The following is a 19,771-nucleotide window of genomic DNA, read 5'->3' as shown; positions in this document are numbered from 1 at the left end:
CGTGATAAGATGTCTGTGTGATTTCGAGTGGAGCGAACCATAGGGGGGTATATCTTTATGGATACATATCTATGGGTATATGGATTGGTGGCCAATCTGTACCAGGAAATCTCATTAATTACAGGGCGGTGGTTCGAAAAATTCAGGGGGAGTGTACACCTTCATGGGGGATGGGGGTAATGAAACCCCTGGAAAGGACCGCAATTATAGCAAAGTACCTTAGCGTAAACAGCTCGAGCGGTATAGTTATTAGGCATTCGAATATACAATTCCTCAATGAAAAACTTCACTTGCCACACCAACAGAAACAAATGAGCTTCTTTTCCAAACGAGTCACTGAAAAGTAGAAAGGCGTTTCAAGTTATTCGTACATAGTTCTTCACGAACGATTATCCCAACGTTTAGGAGCACTGAAATTGTCGTTTTACACACTGTATTGTTGATTTTGCTTGCATTTTCAACGTGAAAGTGAAAACAAATCAGGGAAAGAGCGGTAATTAAAAATTTTCACAGAATGACCCTCGTACATAACTACTCCATCTCTATTTTTTTTCCCTTTGCGCCTCTCTGTGCTCCGTATAGTTTTTCGCGCATGATCATCCGGAGAGGCTGCTGCTATGCTGCAAGCCCGTAAACTTAGTGTAATAATTAAGATGATGCCATTTTCTGCACTTGTCTCCACTATTACTTCTTAATCATCATATAACTTACAGTGTAGCTTACCAAAATGCACGTTCACACCAGATCGATCACGTTCAGACTTGTTGAGGTTCAGGAGTCACAAGAAGTGCTCGAATGTGAAAGTACTTCCTAACGCCGACCGGAGCCGAATTCTTCATTATTGGGGTGGGGGGGGGGGTGCAGCTTTATTTTATTTAGTGGTCAAGAGCCCTCGGTGCACACAATAGCTGACTGCAAGTCATGCACATGCGGCCCGCGTGTGTGAGAGCCCTGATTACCCTGATCTAAGTATTACTTCATCTTGAGCGAGAAATAAATGATGTACTCAAGGGCGCGTAGCAGTTGTTTAGCGTTGTCTCCAAATCTGCTGATGAACAACTTTATTTTTGATGTTAGGGTGTCTAATCGCCACCGGCTACATTCCTACCCTGTTCCAGTTTCTACCCCCCCCCCCCTATACAGGCTATACTCAATCCCATGCCAGTCTTCATTCCATGGATCCATACAACTGGTTATTGGAAATCTACAATAAACATTGGAGATAAAGTTGAAAGGTATAGGCAGGGATTGAAGGAACGGGTCGCACCATCAAACCGCGTTATTGTTGTTTCGTTTCAAGCTGATCTAAACTCGCTGACTGTTATGCAAATTGTTTTTGGAGCACTTTACATTTTCCACGCATAACTATACTACTGAATACAACAGACATCTGTCGACGTCTGTACGCCGCTCGTAGCCGCAGTTACTTCGCGGCGCTAACGCGCAATAATAATAATAAAAAAAAACTGAAGGCAACAAGATCCGTACGGTGCATCCGATGAACCCTACATTTGTAGTTGTAAGGGACGAATGTCGCCTCGGTGAGATACTTTCACCCGCTGGATCACGTCGCGGAAATGTTTCCTTTCCAGGCGTGGGGGCGGCAGACATCCATTGTCATTCAGAGATGCGATAACACACCACCGAACGCGCACCAAAATGAACCCCCAGAAAAGAGCTCATTTTCATGTTATTTTTGGTTTCGTCACTGAATTTCCTTTCTCACACTTCAGCCAATCAAATTTTCCTACCTGCGGAAGGCAAAATCTGACAGGGACTTTAAGTTAGAAACTGCAACATCTCTTGTAATTGTCTGTTCTTCTGTTCTCGTAAATTGCCGTGTGGCCTATCCACCTGCGACTATACCTACAAGTATGGGTAAACAGTATTGTAAATACACTAAAATAAAATGCACTCAGTGTTCTCTACTTCTTCACTGTCTCGTGTGCCGGTGACCTTCTTCTAGCCACTGCTGGGATTTGAGAATATACACGCCTTCGATTCTGAGTGTATTGAGTTCTGCATGAAAATCTCTGGTGCAACGAAGTCGCGTTTGATCAAAACATTGCCACTCGCAGACGCCAAATTGTCCATATCTTCCATTTCATTTAGCAATAACTCTGGAGATAAACGTGATATCGAAGATGTCATCATTTAATTACGTAGTCTATACATGCCTAATAGCTATGAGTCCGCGGCCCATACCTGTTTCCCTTGCTACAGCCTGCGAAGTAGCGTTTAGTCAAATCGTTCATTTTCAAACGACCAAAGAACAAACAGGAGACAAGATCACACACAAGTCGCTCTGTTGTTGTTTCGTATTTGTTCTTTGATCGCTTGTGGATTTACACCAACCAGCCCAATCTATATACTTCAGACATTTTGCCAAATCGTCGCCCAAGTGGCACTCAGTGGCGCCAAATTGCCAGTTTCCTCTATTTTAGCTCATAATAGCTTGTAAAACCACTTCACTCTCGTGCCTCCGAACCTCAGAATGAATTTTATTGTCCTCCTCCTCTTCCTCGCATACGGGAGCCTACGTGGGCCCGGGGTGGTGTGGTCCATCCCTCCCGGGATGGTATTTAAAAATATTGCCAATAGTTGCCAGGCAGAATTGGCCATTAGGATGAGCGTAGGCAATAGTTTTCAGTGTTCCTTGTTTGTGTGCCGTCTGAATTACTTGTACCGGACCCAGTATGGTAGGTGAAGAGCCAGGAAAGCCTGTAGGCATCATCACGAGGTCGCCAACTTGCAGGTGTGGGATTCTTGAACTGTGACGGCGATCAAATGACTTTTTCATTGGTCTCCTCTACTGCGTCTGTTGGACGGGACTGTTGCGATTTTCTCTTTAAGTGGAGTTTGTTTGCTATTCCAAGCTCTTTGTCTGCACTGAGAATGGGCGATTCACCGTGCACGGCGTAGTGAGGGGAGCACCCGATCCCTTTGTTGTGCGAGCGGTAGTGGTGCTGTGTAGCAGCAGTCAGGCAAGAGCGCCATCCTCATGGAAATTCAGGATACAAATGGATGAATTGCTTGATGTCCCGTATCGCGCGCTCGGCCATATCATTTGCTGCGGGGTGGTAAGGGGCAGTGAATTTTAAGCGTATACCCCTCTGTTGGGCCCATGTCTCGAGGCGTTTGCTGGTGAAACCAGGGCCATTGTCGCAAATGATAACTTTTGTGTTTGCGAACATTTGTCGTTCTAGGAGGGCGATAACACTATTGCTGTCTTCGCCGCCCGGTCGAGTAGCAACCATGCGCGCGCACTCGTCTATAGCCAGGAGGAATGATTGTGTTTTTCTGGTGCCTTCAGATTTTTTCTTTAGTTCGGTGAAGTCGAGATGGACCACCTCAAAAAGAACGTCCGAGTGTTGTGGCAATGTCATTTGGTACGCTCGTTGGCGATGCTTGAATTTGTAGGTTTGTCATCTGTGGCAAGATTGGACATATTCAGTGACACGCTGTTTCATCTTGGGTCAGGTAAACCGTTGACAGATTTTTCGATATGTGCACCATACTCCATCATGCCCACCAGAGTCGGGACTGTCGTGGTACAGGTGTAGTACTTTTCGGCGAAGTGTCTCTGGAACTTCGAAGCGACCACCTTTGTAGTTCAGGACTTATGTTCCTTCCCAAAGACGCAATTCATCTAGTGGAACCACTGCATGTACTTCTAGTCAAAGGCGAGACAAAGCATCGGCGTCCATTAACGTTTTTCCTCGTTTGTAATGCACTTCGATGTCGAGATGCTGTAGCCCAGAAACCCATCTGGTCAATCTACCTTTTAGTTCGGCCGATGTCAGGATGTGTGTAACTGGTTGGTGGTCCGTGAATTGTCGCCCCTCCCTGGAAAGTTCTGAAATATCGCACGGCCTGAAGGACAGCAAGTAACTCTTTTTCAGTAGTGCAGTAGTTCTGGTCTGGTTTATTGAAGTTGTAAGAGTGGTACCCTACAACGGTGAGTTGTTGCGAGGGGCACTGACGGTCGTCACGTTGATATAGGACAGCACCCGTGCCGTACTGCGATGCATCCGTGCGGAGTTCAAACAGTAGTCTGAAGTCCGGAGTCAACAGTACTGGATTCGAAGAAATGGTTTGGACAATGTCGTTGTATGCTGCTTCGCAGTGTTCTGTCCGGTCGAATGGTGTACCTTTTTTCAGAAGCATGGTGAGACATTTTGTCCTTTTGGCATAATCTTTTATGAATGCGCGAAAGTGACGGGCCAGGCCGAGAAATAATCGGTTTGTGTAGTCGTTGAACCTTCTGCACAGACTCTTGCTTCGTAGTTTTCGTTTCTCCATCGAAAATCCTGCCTAGGAAAGCAACACTCGATTGAAAGAGTACGCTCTTTTTAAGATTGATCTGGAGCTTCGCTTCGCTCAGTAGCTGAAGAACTTGTCTTAAGTGAGCAGAATGTTCGTCTGAAGATCTGGAGTAGATGATTATGTCGTCGATGTATACATGAACGAGTTTTCCTATGTAAGGCTTGAGAACTGAGGCCATAAGCTTCTGGAACCAAGCTGAAGAGTTCTTCCATCCAAAATGGTAGCCTGTTATATTCATAGAGGTCAAATGGAGTAACGAAGGCAGTGTATTGCTTGGTGTTCTCAGTTAATGGTACTTGTCAGAAACCTTTGCACAGATCAAGGCAGGAAAAAAAAATTGTACATCCACATGTGTCATTGATAATATCATCCACTCTGGGCATGGGAAAAGGGAATATGTCAGTTTGCCTGTTGACTATCCTGAAGTCAGTGCATAGGCGGAACGAGCCGTCTGCCTTCGGGGCTATAGTAATTGGAGATCCAAACTCTAGACTGGTGACTAGACACTTTGGTCGGTCGTCCACTATGCAGACGTTGTCGTCCCAGTAGATGTTTAGCTGCATCTTCTTCATGTCAGGGCGGGACAGTAAGAGGTCATAATCAACACATTCTATTACAAGGGCCTCTGTCGTTATTTCGGTGTCGGAAAGTTTAAGCGTAATGCGTGCCCAATCTTTAAAGGTAGTGCTGGTGCCATCGAACGCTTTGATTTGCACCACCCTTCCTGATGTCATTTGGGTTGGTTGGAGTAAGCGACGGTTGACGAACGTTACGGAGGACCCACTGTCTATCTGAGCTCGAATCTCTCTGCCATTTACAAGGAGGTTGACACATAATAGTTTGCTGTTATCGCAGTAAACAGTTTAGTTTCACTTGCTATCAAAGGGTGGAAACTATGACCCTCAATTATTCGGGTTTTTTTTTTTGTTCATTTCCATCGAGTTGCCTTCTTCATTGTATTGGTCCGCAACAGCTGTAGTGTGTTGTCGATGAGTGCGATCATAGTGAGCTGGGGACCCTCTCGGAGTTGTAATATTCCTTTGTTGTGGCGGAAGGGTAACTGATTGACGTACAAAAGATGTCCTACTTTCAGTACCAAAATCTCGAAGGCAGTGAAGTATGTGTAGGGGATCTTGAGGCTCCTGGATTTTAATGAGTTGACGCATGTCATTTGGAAGGCCATGTACAACTAGCGCAACCAGAGACTCATCTGGGAGACGTGATTCTGCGCGTTGAAGAAGTCGGATTTTTTCAAAGTAATCCGTTATGGATCCAGTGTGGTATTTGTAGATGATGGCTTCATTCCATCTGTCCACTATGCTTTCTTGGAATGACTTCGAGAAACTGTCTTTCCACGATTCCCACGAGTAAGCTTGATTGGCCAAAATGCGGAAGTCGTACCACTTTCTTGCAGTGTCTTTTATGAAAGAACGGAGATTCTCTATCTTGGCTGCATCGGTGGTCCATCAATTCCGTTCGCAAGCGTGTTCATAGAGAGAGAGCCACGTATCAGCACTTTGCGATTGACCGTCAAAACAGTCGGGCTTGAAGATGTCGGAGCGACGACTTTCCATAGTGAATGTCGTGCTTAGCAAATCTACTAATATCTGCTGTTGCTTAGCCATTTGATTTTGTTGTTCATGAATAATACCAAGAATGGCTTGTGTATCGACGTGGCGCAAGCGTTCTTGGCTCTGAGTTACGGAAGACTGGTCTCCGTCAGATACCCGCGGGATGAGTTGACGTAAGTCCTCTATCTTCACGTTTATCTTAACAACTTCTTTCTGGTGAAGGTTTGCGACGTTGCCTGCCTCTGTCTTGGCCAGTAGATATTGAAGGAGGTCATCCTGGCTCTTGGACACGGATAAATCAATTTGCTCACCTTCAGCGGAGCAGCTGGTGACCCGTGGGTTATCAGGGGTGCTTTTTATGTGGAATTCAACCCACATTGTTCGGAATGTCGACTGCGCCAATGTAAGACCCCTTCACTCTCGTTCCTCCACCAGCTCCCATGGCATAGTGGGTAGGATGATCGCGTTCCACGCCGAGACTGGGAGGTGACACGGGTTCGAATCCTGTCACCGGCTGTGCTGTCTGAGGTTCTCCCTGGGTTTTCCGAAGACTTTCCAGACGAATGTCGGCACAGTTCCCCCTGAAGTCGGCCCAAGACGCATACTAACCCCCCCCGTCCCCCACTCCTTCCTGCTGTTCTCTCTCCATCTGTTCACGTCTGTACGCCGCTCATAGCTGCAGTTGCTTCACGGCGCTAACACACACACACAAAAAGAAAGAAAACTCTCGTGCCTCCGAACCTCAGAATGAATATTATTATCCTCCTCCTCTTCTTCGCATACGGGAGCATACATAACTCTGTATACCAACTTATCATCATAAAATTGCGTAGTCTGTGTATCGTCTGCGGACCGTAGCTGTTGTCCTTGCTGCGCCCTTAGAACTCGCATTTAGTCAGTTTGTCGTCCAGAAGGCTATCACAGGCGCAAACGTGTCAATTTCATCCGGCAATCTTCCGATATCTGGAAAGCCTAACCCAAGCAGCACAATGTACTGAAAGTCGAGTGCAATAAGGGTGGGCGGGTAGGTGGAAGGCCTTGAACAGACTCCTGAAGCTAACGAACATTGATAAGACACATGCCGTCCACCCCTATTGCACTCGACTTTCAGTACATTGTGCTGCTTGGGAACGCTTGTTCCCACAGTTAGGGTACATTTATGCTGCAGCATCGCTGCTGGCACATGGCACATCGCTGTTTGGCGATGACGAAACAAAGACATGTATCTCTGTGGGCGCGTTCATGCTGCAGCATCGCTGCTTGCCAAAGATGCACGCCATGATCATCGCCACAACAATGCTGCCAAACATGTTTGAACATGCCCGGGGACTACCTGACTTCTGGCGATGACAGGTCAAACACAGAGCTTTCTGTTGGTGCATTTACCCTGCAGCCTGGCTGCTCGCTTATCCTCGCCGCTGCTTGCCGCTCTGCTCGCTGCACCTAGGAATGTAAACATGTTTGTCTTCCTGGTATCATTGATGACTGGCGTCTTGAAATCCGACCTGCGATTGGTTGTGATGAAGTCGGTTTCCTCCTTCCCACTTTTCCTCGTTTCCATCCTTCCACAGTGAACGCTGCTAGGCGACTGATATAGCGAAAGCGAGCAGCATCTTGAGCAATCCGCAGGGTAAACGCACCCTAGCGGTTATGCGAGCAGCGATGTGCTTGAAGCTGCAGCGAGCAGCGAGCAGCGATGCTGCAGCATAAATGTACCCTTATACATCACGTCTTGTTCTTTATCTTAGGTGAAAGCTCCCGGGCGTGTTATCGGTGCTGTTATCTGGTCAGGGCGTGAAAAGGGAATTGCTCGCCTCGGATATGTCCTCCCCTCTTTGCCCAAATCTGTTCCTCCTCCCGTACTCCGGCACCACTCTGTAAACTTAGCTTCCTTGCGTAGTCCTCTGCTATCAGGTAAAGCCGGGTTTCAGAACTCCCGATATTTACGTATACACGGTGTTGCACGAGAGAGAGTGGCCCCTAATTATTAAAAAAAAATCTAGATGAGATAAATATGGGAAACCTTCTGCATGATTCTTGTGAAGGTTTTGCAACAAATGCCACTTGCGTCGACCCCGTCGTTTGAATGTTTGTGCGAGTGAGAAAACATGTAAGAGTGAAAGTGGAATGACTGTGTGAGTGGATGTGGTATGTCCCTTCACATGACGCAACCTTGGCGTTCACTGCGGAGGCTTAGCTCAATTGGTATAGAGCCCTGGACCGGTAATCCAGAAGATGTGGGTTTGAGTCCTACAGCTGGCTAACCTTTCCAGTGACATCCTTCCTTCCTCATTCATTGTTCTTAGGCACTTGAGGCTTTGTGTGTTTCGGTCTTAGGACATCAATTTCCACCGCGTTAAAAAGCTCACCAACGTTCTGCATGGATTTAACGTATCTGTACTCGCAGAATTGAATTTTCGTTGTATTTCAGGAAATAATGGCAGACATGACAAACACATAAAAGGCAATTCGGCGCGAGTTCATGAGTCCCGCGTACAATACGTATTACAATAACGGATTACATTGGTAATGTACAGTGCCCCGCTCGAGAAAGTGGCAAAATTTTCTCATTCTGAGGGTTTTATTTTAACGTGGAAAGTTGCACTCTGTTACCTTATTATTATTTCTACATCTATAGAAGTTAATTCGGCATTTGTTTCTAGATTTTACGTGTAAATCGACTCCCAATTCGGATTCGAGATTTTATGAGTTTACAGACTAATTTTCTTAAGAAGCAGGAATGAGCGGAGGTGGAGGAAACGCATGATATCCGTGTGTCTTGTATAGGGGAGTCACATTTTAGCTCCTGGCCCCACCTTAGTTTCACGCTATGTTCAATCACTCTTAGTGCACTGCCTAACTTTTCGGCAATGCACGCTGGACATCCGCTTTGTACTGCGGAATGAAAGCATCCCGTATCCCTTTACGGTGGGCTACCATACGTACTATCCTGCTTATTTTTTTCCAACGTTTTGATCGAAAAAATTCTCGAAAGCAGAGTGAAGACGGGGTCCACTTTCGATTTGGTTGCATTACAAAGACAGGTTTGCGCCATGCACCATGGAACAGCGGCTAGGTGTTAATTTGCAATAGTTGTCGCTGGAACAACACCAAAGGAACACTTATTTTGGCCGTTACTATAGTTCTACGGTTCATCGTTAGAGACGATACGCTGCTCCATTTCTGGAGGAATTTGGTGCAAAACCATAATGCTGAACCTCGCATTAGGGACTTCACATGATCTCACAAAGCCCCACAAATCTTCCTTTGGAGCGGGTGCTGGTAGGCTAGGCCATGGGTCATGCCAGCATGGTCAGAGGTCGAGTGTGTCGCCGATTTGAAGACACTGTAAGCCCTCGTCGCTGTTGACCCACAATGTGCATGAAGCCTTAACACGTCATCTCCAACCCTTTAAGTACCATGCCAATGATGAGGATGGTGCCCAGAACAAGAACGGTCTCTCGCTGTGAGGCACTTCCCTTGGCATTAACTTTCTGGTTCACCAGATTTTCTCCCCATCTATATAGGTTTAGTGGTTACCCATATCCGCACATGCTTACAACACGGTCGTGATGATCAAGCAATTCGCAGTACAGTACCACGATCTGGCAATAACTTACTGCACGCTGTCAGTATGGCGGCGACGAAGACAATCTTCATGGTCGTTCTCTCACCTTCGCTGTCGTCTCATGTAGTAGGCGGTAGCTCGAAATGGGGTCTTGATAATATCATACGGACGTATCTAGAACAGCTGTCTGACCCCGCGAACGAGCCAGCTTTGCACAAAGTTCGTAGCTGTCGCAATTTGCGGATGTTAAAGTTTAGCAGTGATTGAGATCTGTCTGGTATTTCGCTCAACAATGGCACCACGACGTTTTTCGTTAGAAAAGCAGCGGGACTGCACTTCCTTCATGTCGCTTCGCACCGTCCTAAGGTCACTGGCGATATTCAAGGATCTTGCGGGACACCTTTTTCGTACGACATGTTTGCACCACAAATAAGCCATAGCTTTCAGCAGCGCGCATAAGTGATCCATAGACAAAATGGGGAGTCAGTCAAGGAATTTGTCCTGAACAGAGTTCAGGGGCACCACCGTCATGGCCGCGACAATGCGCTTTCGTCGTGAAGTAGCCGAAAAGGTAAAAAAAATAAAATAATAACGTCTGCCCTATACATAGCGAGCCTTTGCCCGAGCAATTCGTCTCATACCGAGCATTCGCCCATGACAAAAATTTTGCGCGCGAATGGTATCCTGTCTATAGTAAGCGGGTGCAATAACATCATCCCGTTTCCACAATCAGAGTGGTCAAATACCCAGATAGTAATTCACTGACACTTGCATCCAATCCTATTCATCTCATGGAACTACGGGCACCATAACAGAGCTCGAGTAGCGATCGCTGTAACTGCTCCGAACCGATCCGATGTAACTGCCGTGGTCCGTGTACCGTGTCTCAAAAAGTACCGGAACAGTCTATAATGCCCAATTACAGCCACACTTTATTATGGGCCGTTCCCATATTCCCGTAGCGCCTAGTGGGGAAGTATTGAAAGTCGTGTTTTTCCCCGTTATCATCACGACGGTAATACGGGCGACACCGGAAAGGTAGCGAAAGCGCATTTCAGTTATTACGAGTGGAAAGTGTGAAGTCTCTGCCTCTTGAACAAGAGCACCCCGAAAGTCGATGGAGAGGCGTGTTAGCTTAGCTCAATTGGTAGAGCCCTGGACCGGCAATCCAGAAGATGTGGGTTCGATCCCTACAGCTGGCTAACCTTTTCAGTGACTTTCATCTTTCATCAGTCTCTGCCTCGTACGTCCACTTAACCGTGGAGCCAATGATTTCTTCTCGCCTATAGGAAGCTGCGCATGCGCATACGCTTACTCGGTAATTAGGTAAGCGGAGTGGACCTAGTGTGTCAGCCTCGTGTGGCGACATGCCGCACGTGAGGCAGGGTTATTTTCAAAACCCCGACACAGGGTGCTGGAAGTAACGTTTACCTCCCCCACAATGCTACCCGAGAGATCTTGGGCTCGGCAAGCCAACGCGTTACCGACCTAGCGACCTAGTACTAAGCTAGTGAAGTGCTGAGCCACCGAGGCTGAACTCCGATTCCGTGGTGTAGAAGTGGTGGTGGTCGTGAAAGGTCTCGCCGTTGTGGGCTTCACAGAGGTACGTGGGCAACGTCACGACTGACGCCCTGGGGGAATGCGCCTCCTGGGCCGACTTCTAAAGGAATTGTGCCGACATATGTCTGAAAGCACCGGATGAAAACCCAGGAAAAACTCCAGACAACACAGCCGGCACTGGGATTCGAACCGGGGCACCTCCCAGTCTCGACGTGACATAGCCAGCACGCTAACCACTGAGCCGCGGGAGCTGGTAGGTGTAGAGGTTATCACGCTAACTCGGAAATGGTCCATAAAAAAATGCACGTTAACACTTCGTCGTCATCATCTGAAGTACAATTAGTTATGGATCGTGGTCATCGATAGTTCAAGCTATCCTCTTCCTTATAACATCACACCATCTCCATGGTTCAAGCAAGTTTTCGCAACAATCTCTCCGCCGAGAGAAGCTGCTGAACTTGCCACTTTCGAAAAGTGGGCACAGTTCCGAGTGGGCACAGTATCTACACTTGTTGATCTCCCACACGGTAGCAAACCCTTCGCAATACTGAACATACCCATCTCTCTCTCTGTGCGTCATTGCGGTGCGTGCAGTCGCGGCGCTTTGTCTTCGTGCATCAGCATGATTCCCCCACGTTCATGTCGTTGCAGTTCAAACAGCGCAAACCGCCTTCTTTAATCAAATAGCGCAGACTGTCAGGATTGTGAAACAATGTTACGAAACTCTCCATTCATCATTTTAAAATAAATTTGTTGTTAAAACAACATTTACCCCGCAGGGGGCACCGGCTTCGGCTGGTGTTTGATGAGTGGCGCCACCACGGAACCCAACCCCCAGTCCAGAGGTGTTATCCATACCATGCCGAGGGGATGTAAGGCGAAGGGTAGAAACCTTGAACGGTGGCGGTCGGTCGTTTAAGTGACTTTATGACAGGGAATTCTGTTGAATGCACGTCGAATAATTTTAATTGTGAAATTTGTGACAATGCCGTGGGCGACCAGTTGGGTGAAGAGTTGACGCAGATGCTGAGCGTGCTCTTCGGCTGTTGAGTTGTCTACAAGCAAGCCTTCAATATACAGTGACACAGAATGACTCGCACAATGACTCAGAGGATAACACTCGAATGACACAGCCGCTAAAACTCCGAAAAATCTGAGCCGCACTGCGGAACCCGAAAGGTATTTGCAGGAACGCAATCCGAATTGAGTCGCGAGAGCGGCCTGCTTGAAATCCTCTGCACCGGCCGGAATTTGATTATAGGCCTTCGTGAGGTCTATCTGATATTGATGCCGTGGAGGTTGATTTGTAGCGGGTATGCGTCAGGCATGGTGACTAGGTTAAGTGCGTGGTACTCTCCGCAAGGACGCCAGCCTCGTGTTTTTTGGGCACCATGTGCTGGGCTAAGACCTTGATCAGTTGATTTATTTTTCATGTTTAATTTTTGTTATGTTTTATAAGTTTAATTTGCACGACTTTTCTGGAGGCACACCTCGCATAAATGCGTCATCGTGAGCCACCGGAAATTCTTCTGGTATGCAACAAGTCACGTGTGCAAATGCCGGTTAGCTTTTTCTGCGCACAGCCAGGATATTATAGGATTGCAATTGTCTTGATCGATTAGTTTACACACTGGCAAACAACCCAATTCTAAAACGTGGTGCGCGGGCGCATCACATAATAATAATAATAATATTTTATTCCTTGTATTTCAAATCCAGATAAAAAGCAGGCCCACCTAAGCCGAAGGGCTTGTGACGCTGGGCCTAGAGGTAATCAACGGCAAGACAACTGAATACACAATTTATCTGGTCAACGTATGGCCTGGTTCCGAATAGTCAACAGTTTGTCCATAAAGTCGGCAGGTCTAGTTCAGCAAACTGTCCAGTGTGTGCATCTGTGGCAAACACGGAATACATCGTTATGCACTGCACAAGATATGCATCCCAAAGAGCAACGTTGAAGTCTGCTCTAGCCCGCTTGGATAATAGAACCTTTGATACAGTTAAGAGGCTGGGTATATGAGAACTCAAGAAGAGAGACGCGGCGTTATCAGCGCTTGTGAACTTCATAGTGAGCAGTGATATGGAATCTGTATTTTAGGACCGCATTCTATGCATGTGTCGTCGAGTTCCACCGTTCCTGTTATTTTCTTGCAATTCAGTTCACTTCTAGGTGATGTAGCTACGCATGTGGTCGTAGAGTTTCGGTGACTTTGAGGGGTGATGTCTTCCTATTTTTACCTTTTCATCTTTTCAGTTTTCTTTCTCCTTTCATTTCCTTTGTGGGAGAAGCAGAATTCGTCAGGTGACGAATTCAATATCATCCGTATTTTTTTTTTCTATAATCAAACTCAAACTCACACAATTTATCTAGGAAGAGGAAATACAAACGAAATACAACTTACGTGGCACATTAATTAAGCACAATATTATAATTGACGCGCAGTAACCTTTTCAAGTCTGACTTTGACTAGATCGTTAAAAACACGAGGGACATAACATGCTCTACAAAAAAGCGCATACTTATAGTGGAAGAGAACGGTACAACAAAATTAAATTATTTTGTTCTCGTTGGACGGTTCACCGTGACAGATATTTTAAAGGAAGGTTCCCAAAAACGACTCAGTACAGTTGTGGATGTAAAAAGATTAACAAAAGATGGAAAAGACAGATCTCTAAAAAGCCCACCAGCAACAATTTTTATAAGCAACACTTTTGAGACAGCTTCTGATCAGGATATTTGATATAACCAAGTAAACTTGTGTAGTGTAAGTTCGATCGAATTCAATACAGTTTCAATATAATGTAGCAGCTTCTAAGAACATTGTCAACCTAAATTTTCCAAGTTTCACTGCAATGTGCGAACAATGTTATTCCATATCGTAATACAGTGAACCCTCGTTATTATGACCATGGTCGTTGCCAAAATTTTGGTCATAACGCGGAATTGTCATATTAACGGGGGGGATTTGCAGAGGCTTCACTGCGTTGTTCCACAGGAGTATGGTCGTAAAGCGCGTATGTCAGATTATCGGTGGTCATATTAACGAGGGTTCACTGTATACTGTAAACCAGAGTATCTAACACTGACCTACGAACTCTTGAAGGAGCTACACACCTAAGCGAAAAGAGCACGTAGGATATTTGTCGCAGTATCTTACACGCATACGATAACTGATAAGTCCACGTCATGTCCGAATCAAAATATAAGAGTGAGACTTTTTAGCAGTGTCGGAGACTGTCACGGGCCCATGGGTGCGGTTCGTGTTGGGTCAGGTTTTGTCATATTGTGAACATGTCATAGACAAGTGAAATAAATATTCTATTCAGGTACATCATAGTTTGTGAATACGTCAGTGGTTGTGAACCAGCTAAAACAATAGAGCATGCGTCATCAAAGGTCGTAGAGGGATTGCGAAAGCTGATGAGCCGGGTTTTGTCGAAGTCCAACTGCATAGCACTTTTAGAGAACCAGTTACAAACATTGGTGGCATCTATCTGTACCAACCGAATGGCCTCACGTTGAGATGCGTGTGCCGCTACCAATAAAGTGTCGTCGGTATACTGAAATAGTTTAGAAAACTTCAAATCACGAAATAGATCATTCACATAGAAATTAAATAATAAAGGAGCTAACACCGAACCTTGTGGAATACCAACGTCGACTGATACAACATTACTAAAATGCACCAGCCACAAAAACCAACTGAGTTCGGTTACTTAAAAAATTGACCAACTAAGAGCGTATGCAACCTCTGAACCCGTAAGCATAGGGAAGACGCAACATAATATCATGGAATATGGTGTTGAACGCCCTCGAAAGGTCCAGAGATAAAACAACAACAAGAACCACAACAAGGACCACAAGAACAAGAACAACAATAATGAAAAAAAAGAAAAAAAAAGAACATGCGTTAGTGCGTCGCATAGTTCTGTACCCACGGGAACGCTTCCAGTGACTGTATTTGGCCCTTATTGGTATTCTTCGCATGCATTTACTCGAAGTTTGAAGTTGCGCTGCTTGATGACTAAGTCTGACAGCAAAAGGGATGCAGTGGAATGTGCTGAAGACGATCGTGTTGATAAGGATGCTGATTCACTCTCTCAATATCCGTTGTTGTTCCAACTGTTGTGAGGTCCTGAGGACTTCTGATGCATTTCCCAGAAATTAGGATTTTACACGTCTGTCGCATACCAGTGATGGACAAAACGCTTAAAAGTTAAATTGCACAAAGTCAGAACTGATATATCCCATAACAAAGTCCAGGATTTTTTTTACGAATTTACGATTTTTTACGAATTTACGTAAGAATGAATGTAGCTGCCACGATACGTCATACATAGCACGCATATTTTTTTTAAAAACACTTCATAAAGGAAGAACTGCACATTACTCTGTGTGGATACATGTATGTGGAAGTTATGCATAAGCAGTGACAGCCGAATATGTCATACTTTGCATGAAAATAATCTCGGGCATTCAGCGTTTTAATTTCTCCTGAACAGAGGGCCGAATGTCCTTCTTGGTTTGACTTATTTTTCATCACCATCTGTCAACTTTCTGATGGTGCAGGCAAATACTGGGGTTTTCGGTCCGACATGCACAACGTGATGCAGTTTAGTAATTATAAAATGCTGCTGAAATGACGTGTGCGATTGTGCCACTTCAAGTAAAGCGAATGTCTGTCGTTCAGTCAGTCATTCCTTATAGTAGCACACGGAGTAGAGCCTAGTGTCAATGCATTCATTGGCAACGCACATTCTTTGAGGCAGAGAAGTTTTACAGTGAAGGAAAGGTCCTATATGGCCGTGTCCCGGGAAAATATAAAATGAAATCAAAAGGTGCTTTTTGAGAAACAGTTCCGGGAAAATACTGAAATTTTTACAGGTTGCAACTGTGAGATCCGCACGAGGTACATGTACCGCAGACACATCAAATCAGTTGTCTTTAAAGCGTGAGTGAACTACTGCCAAATGCACCAATAATGGGCAAATGAAATCAGAAACATGGCGCGTTCAAGTTGCAAGAGAATTAGAAGCAAACTGACGTTCGCAAAAAAAAAAAAAAAGGTGGGTCATCATTACAGCAATGTCATAAAGAAAAAAAATTGGGGTGTCACCAATGTTGTGTCGAGGGGACTGGATAAATTAATGCCCCTTTGACACGGCAAACTACATGTCATTCCCAGCGAATGACAGTCGCACCGAATGTCATTCGTTTGCCTTGCATCAAGCTACACGAAGAAACAGAATGTCATTCACAAATGATGTCGCAGTCGATAATTGACCCTCTGTGGAAAGCCGGTACAAATCCGGAACGCTTCACATACTGCTCTGTCCATGGACCGTAATGAGGAATAAACGGGGGGGAAGGCCGGTGCAACGTATTCGGCATGCTTTGGAGCGCCCACCAGCTAACTGCCGCCATCTCTCGCCGATTCTGAGCAGTTCAAGCACAACAGCAGTTTTGGCGCGCATTGCGAGTTACGGTGCCTCATATCAGATAAATATCTTTGCTCACATTGCGTAACTGGTCCCGCAGGGGGCACCGGCTTCAGCCTGGTGTTTGGTGAGTGGCGCCACCACGGACACCAGCCCCAAGTCCCTGTGTGCCGAAGGGATGAAAGGTGAAGGGATAGAAGAGTTGAACGGTGGGGGTCGAAGTCTTGGTCAAGCTCCGGCCGACTGGTTGTCGAAACTCCGGGACCTTCCCGTATCTATGAGTATGAAGTATGGGTGACTTTTTGGAATGTTCGGTCAATCAAACCTGCGATAAATTTTCATCTGAGATCGTGGCCGCAAAGCGACCACGGACCGAAGTGTTATGAACTGCATCAAGACAGTTCCCCTCGAAGTACATTGTACTGACCTCTTCAGACACAGACAGGGATAAAAGCATACCATGAGGAAAAATGTCACCGGTTTTCATTGAGAAAGCAGTGGCATCAATGTCTAAAAACATAACAGACATCAAACGCATAAGATCTGGCGTCCGTCTCATAAAATGCACAAACGAAAATGACTGCGAACGCATTCTAAACACACAGGAGATGATGGGTTAAAAGGGTTCAGCTTCCGTGCACAAAACGCTGAACACTTGCAGGGGCGTCATCTCAATTTCAGAGCTGATTGACATTCCAGTGGAAGAAATCTTCCTCCTCGAAAACTTTCACGACCAGGACGTCATAGATGTACAAAAAATTAAAATATGTAAAAATTGTGAATATATCAGTGGTAGATAGAAGCATAGATGAACTCCCACCACCTTTCCTTGTACTGGGAGATTTCAACGCCCACAACTTCCTGTAGGGCAGCTGGAAAACAGACGGGCGTGGCAAAATGATAGACAGGGTACTACTCTCAAGACAAATATGCCTTCTCAATACAGGAGCTGCGACATATGGCAATAGTACCTCACAATCGTTCTCAGCAATTGATCTTTCCTTTTGTTGCCCATCCTTGTTCCAAAGCATCAGGTGGGCAGTTGAGAGCAACCCTCATGGCAGTGACCATTTCCCAGTAGTCTTAACATTAAACCACCCGTCCACTAATTTAAGCACACGTCCGCCCAAGTGGAAATCGTTAGAGGCAAACGGAACCTCTTTCAAGAAAAAGCACGTATCTTGACTTCCAGCTGTCATGGCAGTCTATTCCTCGCCCCCAAAAAAGTACTTCGTATACTAGATGATATTCCATCCCGCCACACTACAAAAGGTCTTTTTGAAAAACATAGAATTATTAATATCTGGAGACTATACAACTACAGGTTGTCTTTAACATACCGTGCAACAATTAAAGTAAATAACAAAGTATTTCTGTCATTATTTAAACTTTCCCGCTCACTGCACCATTACCCTTCTCGTCTTGGCCGCGGTTGGGTTATTCCTCGACCCCGAACCAATTATGGCAAGCAAATGTCAGAATTTACTGTTCCTGTGCTTCTTAATGGAACTGATGATGCAGGTATTGACCTAGTGTATAGTAAGAAGGGTGACATTTTCAATTACTTTTTGTGTTTTTGAGTCGTTCTAGTTACGTTTCATGACCATTTGAGTGCAAGCTTTATGTTTTTCAATAAGTGTTTAGTATAAATGCTGTGTGTTTTGAACTTTTCCTTTTTTTACGTTTTTATTATTATCATTTGCTAGTGTAAGTTACACAGCCATCACATTAATGTGTTTAGTAGTTGCTTTCTGCTGTTGCACTGCTGTATGGAAGGTGATCCTCGTCAAGTCGCACCCTGCGACTTTTTGTTCATCTCCTTTTCACGCTTTTGTGAATAAAACCATTATTATTATTATTATTATTATTACTATTATTATGAACTGGGAGTTGACGAAGCAAATGCACTTATCACAAACACAATCATTTGCTCTGCCACTGTATATTCCACAAACCTCGGTGGAAGCGGCCAAAGCCCTGGTGGACAAAGGAATGCCAAACTACTAGACAAGAACAAAATCGAGCATGGGGCATCCTCAGAAGGTACCCAACTTCAGCAAACCCGATTCTATTTACAAAAGCCAGAGCAAAAGCAAGGTGGACGCGTCGGAAAGCTAAGCGCGAGTCTTGGGAAAGCTTTATATCATCCCCATATTCTAATACACCATCCAAATTGTGTGGGACAGGGTGAAGAAAATCAAGGGTGATTATGCTAACTTTTCCACTCCTCTGTTACAAGTCAACGATGCTGCCCATGAGGGCCTCGAAGGACAGGCCAACGCACTTGGCGAGCATTTCCAGAGTGCATCGAGCTCCTCACACTAAGTAAAGAGTTTTTGAAAATCAAAGAAGCCGCTGAGAAACACAGCATAATTAATTATACTGGTGACAATTATCCATATAATGGACCTTCCACCATGGTAGAATTGTCAAGAACATTATTATCATCTAAACAAACAACACCAGGTCCAGATCGCGTTACATATGCTATGTTACAACATTTATCTGAGACGTCAAAGGAAGGGTTACTTGACTTCTTCAACCTGGTATGGAAGGAGGGTCATCTTCCTTCACACTGGAAAGCAGCAACAAGAATTCCATTTTTGAAACTGGGAAAGGATCCTTCCTGTTCCACTAGCTACAGGCCAAACGCTCTCACAAGTAGTCTAAGGAAAACTTTTGGGAGGATGGTAAACAACCGCCTTGTACAGGGTGTATGCTATAAAAGGTCAGTCACATTTTCGTGCAAAAAGTGATACCTCCTTGATGCTATACCTCTATCACGAAAAGACTTTCTCTGCCTCAAACTGAATAATTTATGCCAGAGGAACCTACGAAACGATTGTGGTTACCTAGTATTGTGTAACAAAATAAATATGACCATGCAAACTTTCACCTCCATCCATCGGTATTGCGCATAGGAAACACATGAAGACGAAAGTTTCCGTGGCCGTGTTTACTTCATTACGCAGGGAATGGTAACCACAATTTTTTCGTAGGTTTCTCTGGCATAAGTGATTCACTGTATGGCAGCACAAGTCCGTCTCTCAAATAGATATAGTGTCACGCGCGAAAATGTCACTGACCTTTTATAGCATACACCCTGTATATTACCTCGAGGAAAATCAATGCCTCAGCCAGTGGCCAGTACCAGTGTGGCTTCCGAGCTGCGTTCTCAACCGCTGATCATCTCCTTCGGTTAGAAACAACTACAAGGGAAGCCTTCGTCAAGAAGCAACATTGTTTGTCTGTCTTTTTCGATTTAGAACAGGCGTACGACACCGCATGGCGATATGGAATCCTG

General features: G+C 45.3%; 1 protein-coding gene across 4 annotated transcripts in view; it reads right to left on the bottom strand.

Moving 5' to 3' along the window:
• The window catches only part of LOC135388781 (uncharacterized), a 174,439-nt gene extending 164,832 nt beyond the window's left edge, over window positions 1-9,607 (bottom strand). For all 4 annotated transcript variants that reach the window (XM_064618572.1, XM_064618575.1, XM_064618574.1 and 1 more), the window contains exon 1: window positions 9,518-9,607. In XM_064618572.1, coding sequence (XP_064474642.1) covers window positions 9,518-9,557 — 40 coding nt within the window. In that variant the 5' untranslated portion in view covers window positions 9,558-9,607. The remainder of the gene's footprint in view (window positions 1-9,517) is intronic.
• Between the last annotated feature and the right edge of the window lie 10,164 nt (window positions 9,608-19,771).

Source organism: Ornithodoros turicata, chromosome 3, assembly GCF_037126465.1.
Source record: "Ornithodoros turicata isolate Travis chromosome 3, ASM3712646v1, whole genome shotgun sequence".
In the NCBI taxonomy this organism is placed as follows: domain Eukaryota; kingdom Metazoa; phylum Arthropoda; class Arachnida; order Ixodida; family Argasidae; genus Ornithodoros; species Ornithodoros turicata.
This window is presented reverse-complemented; position numbering and strand designations above follow the sequence as displayed.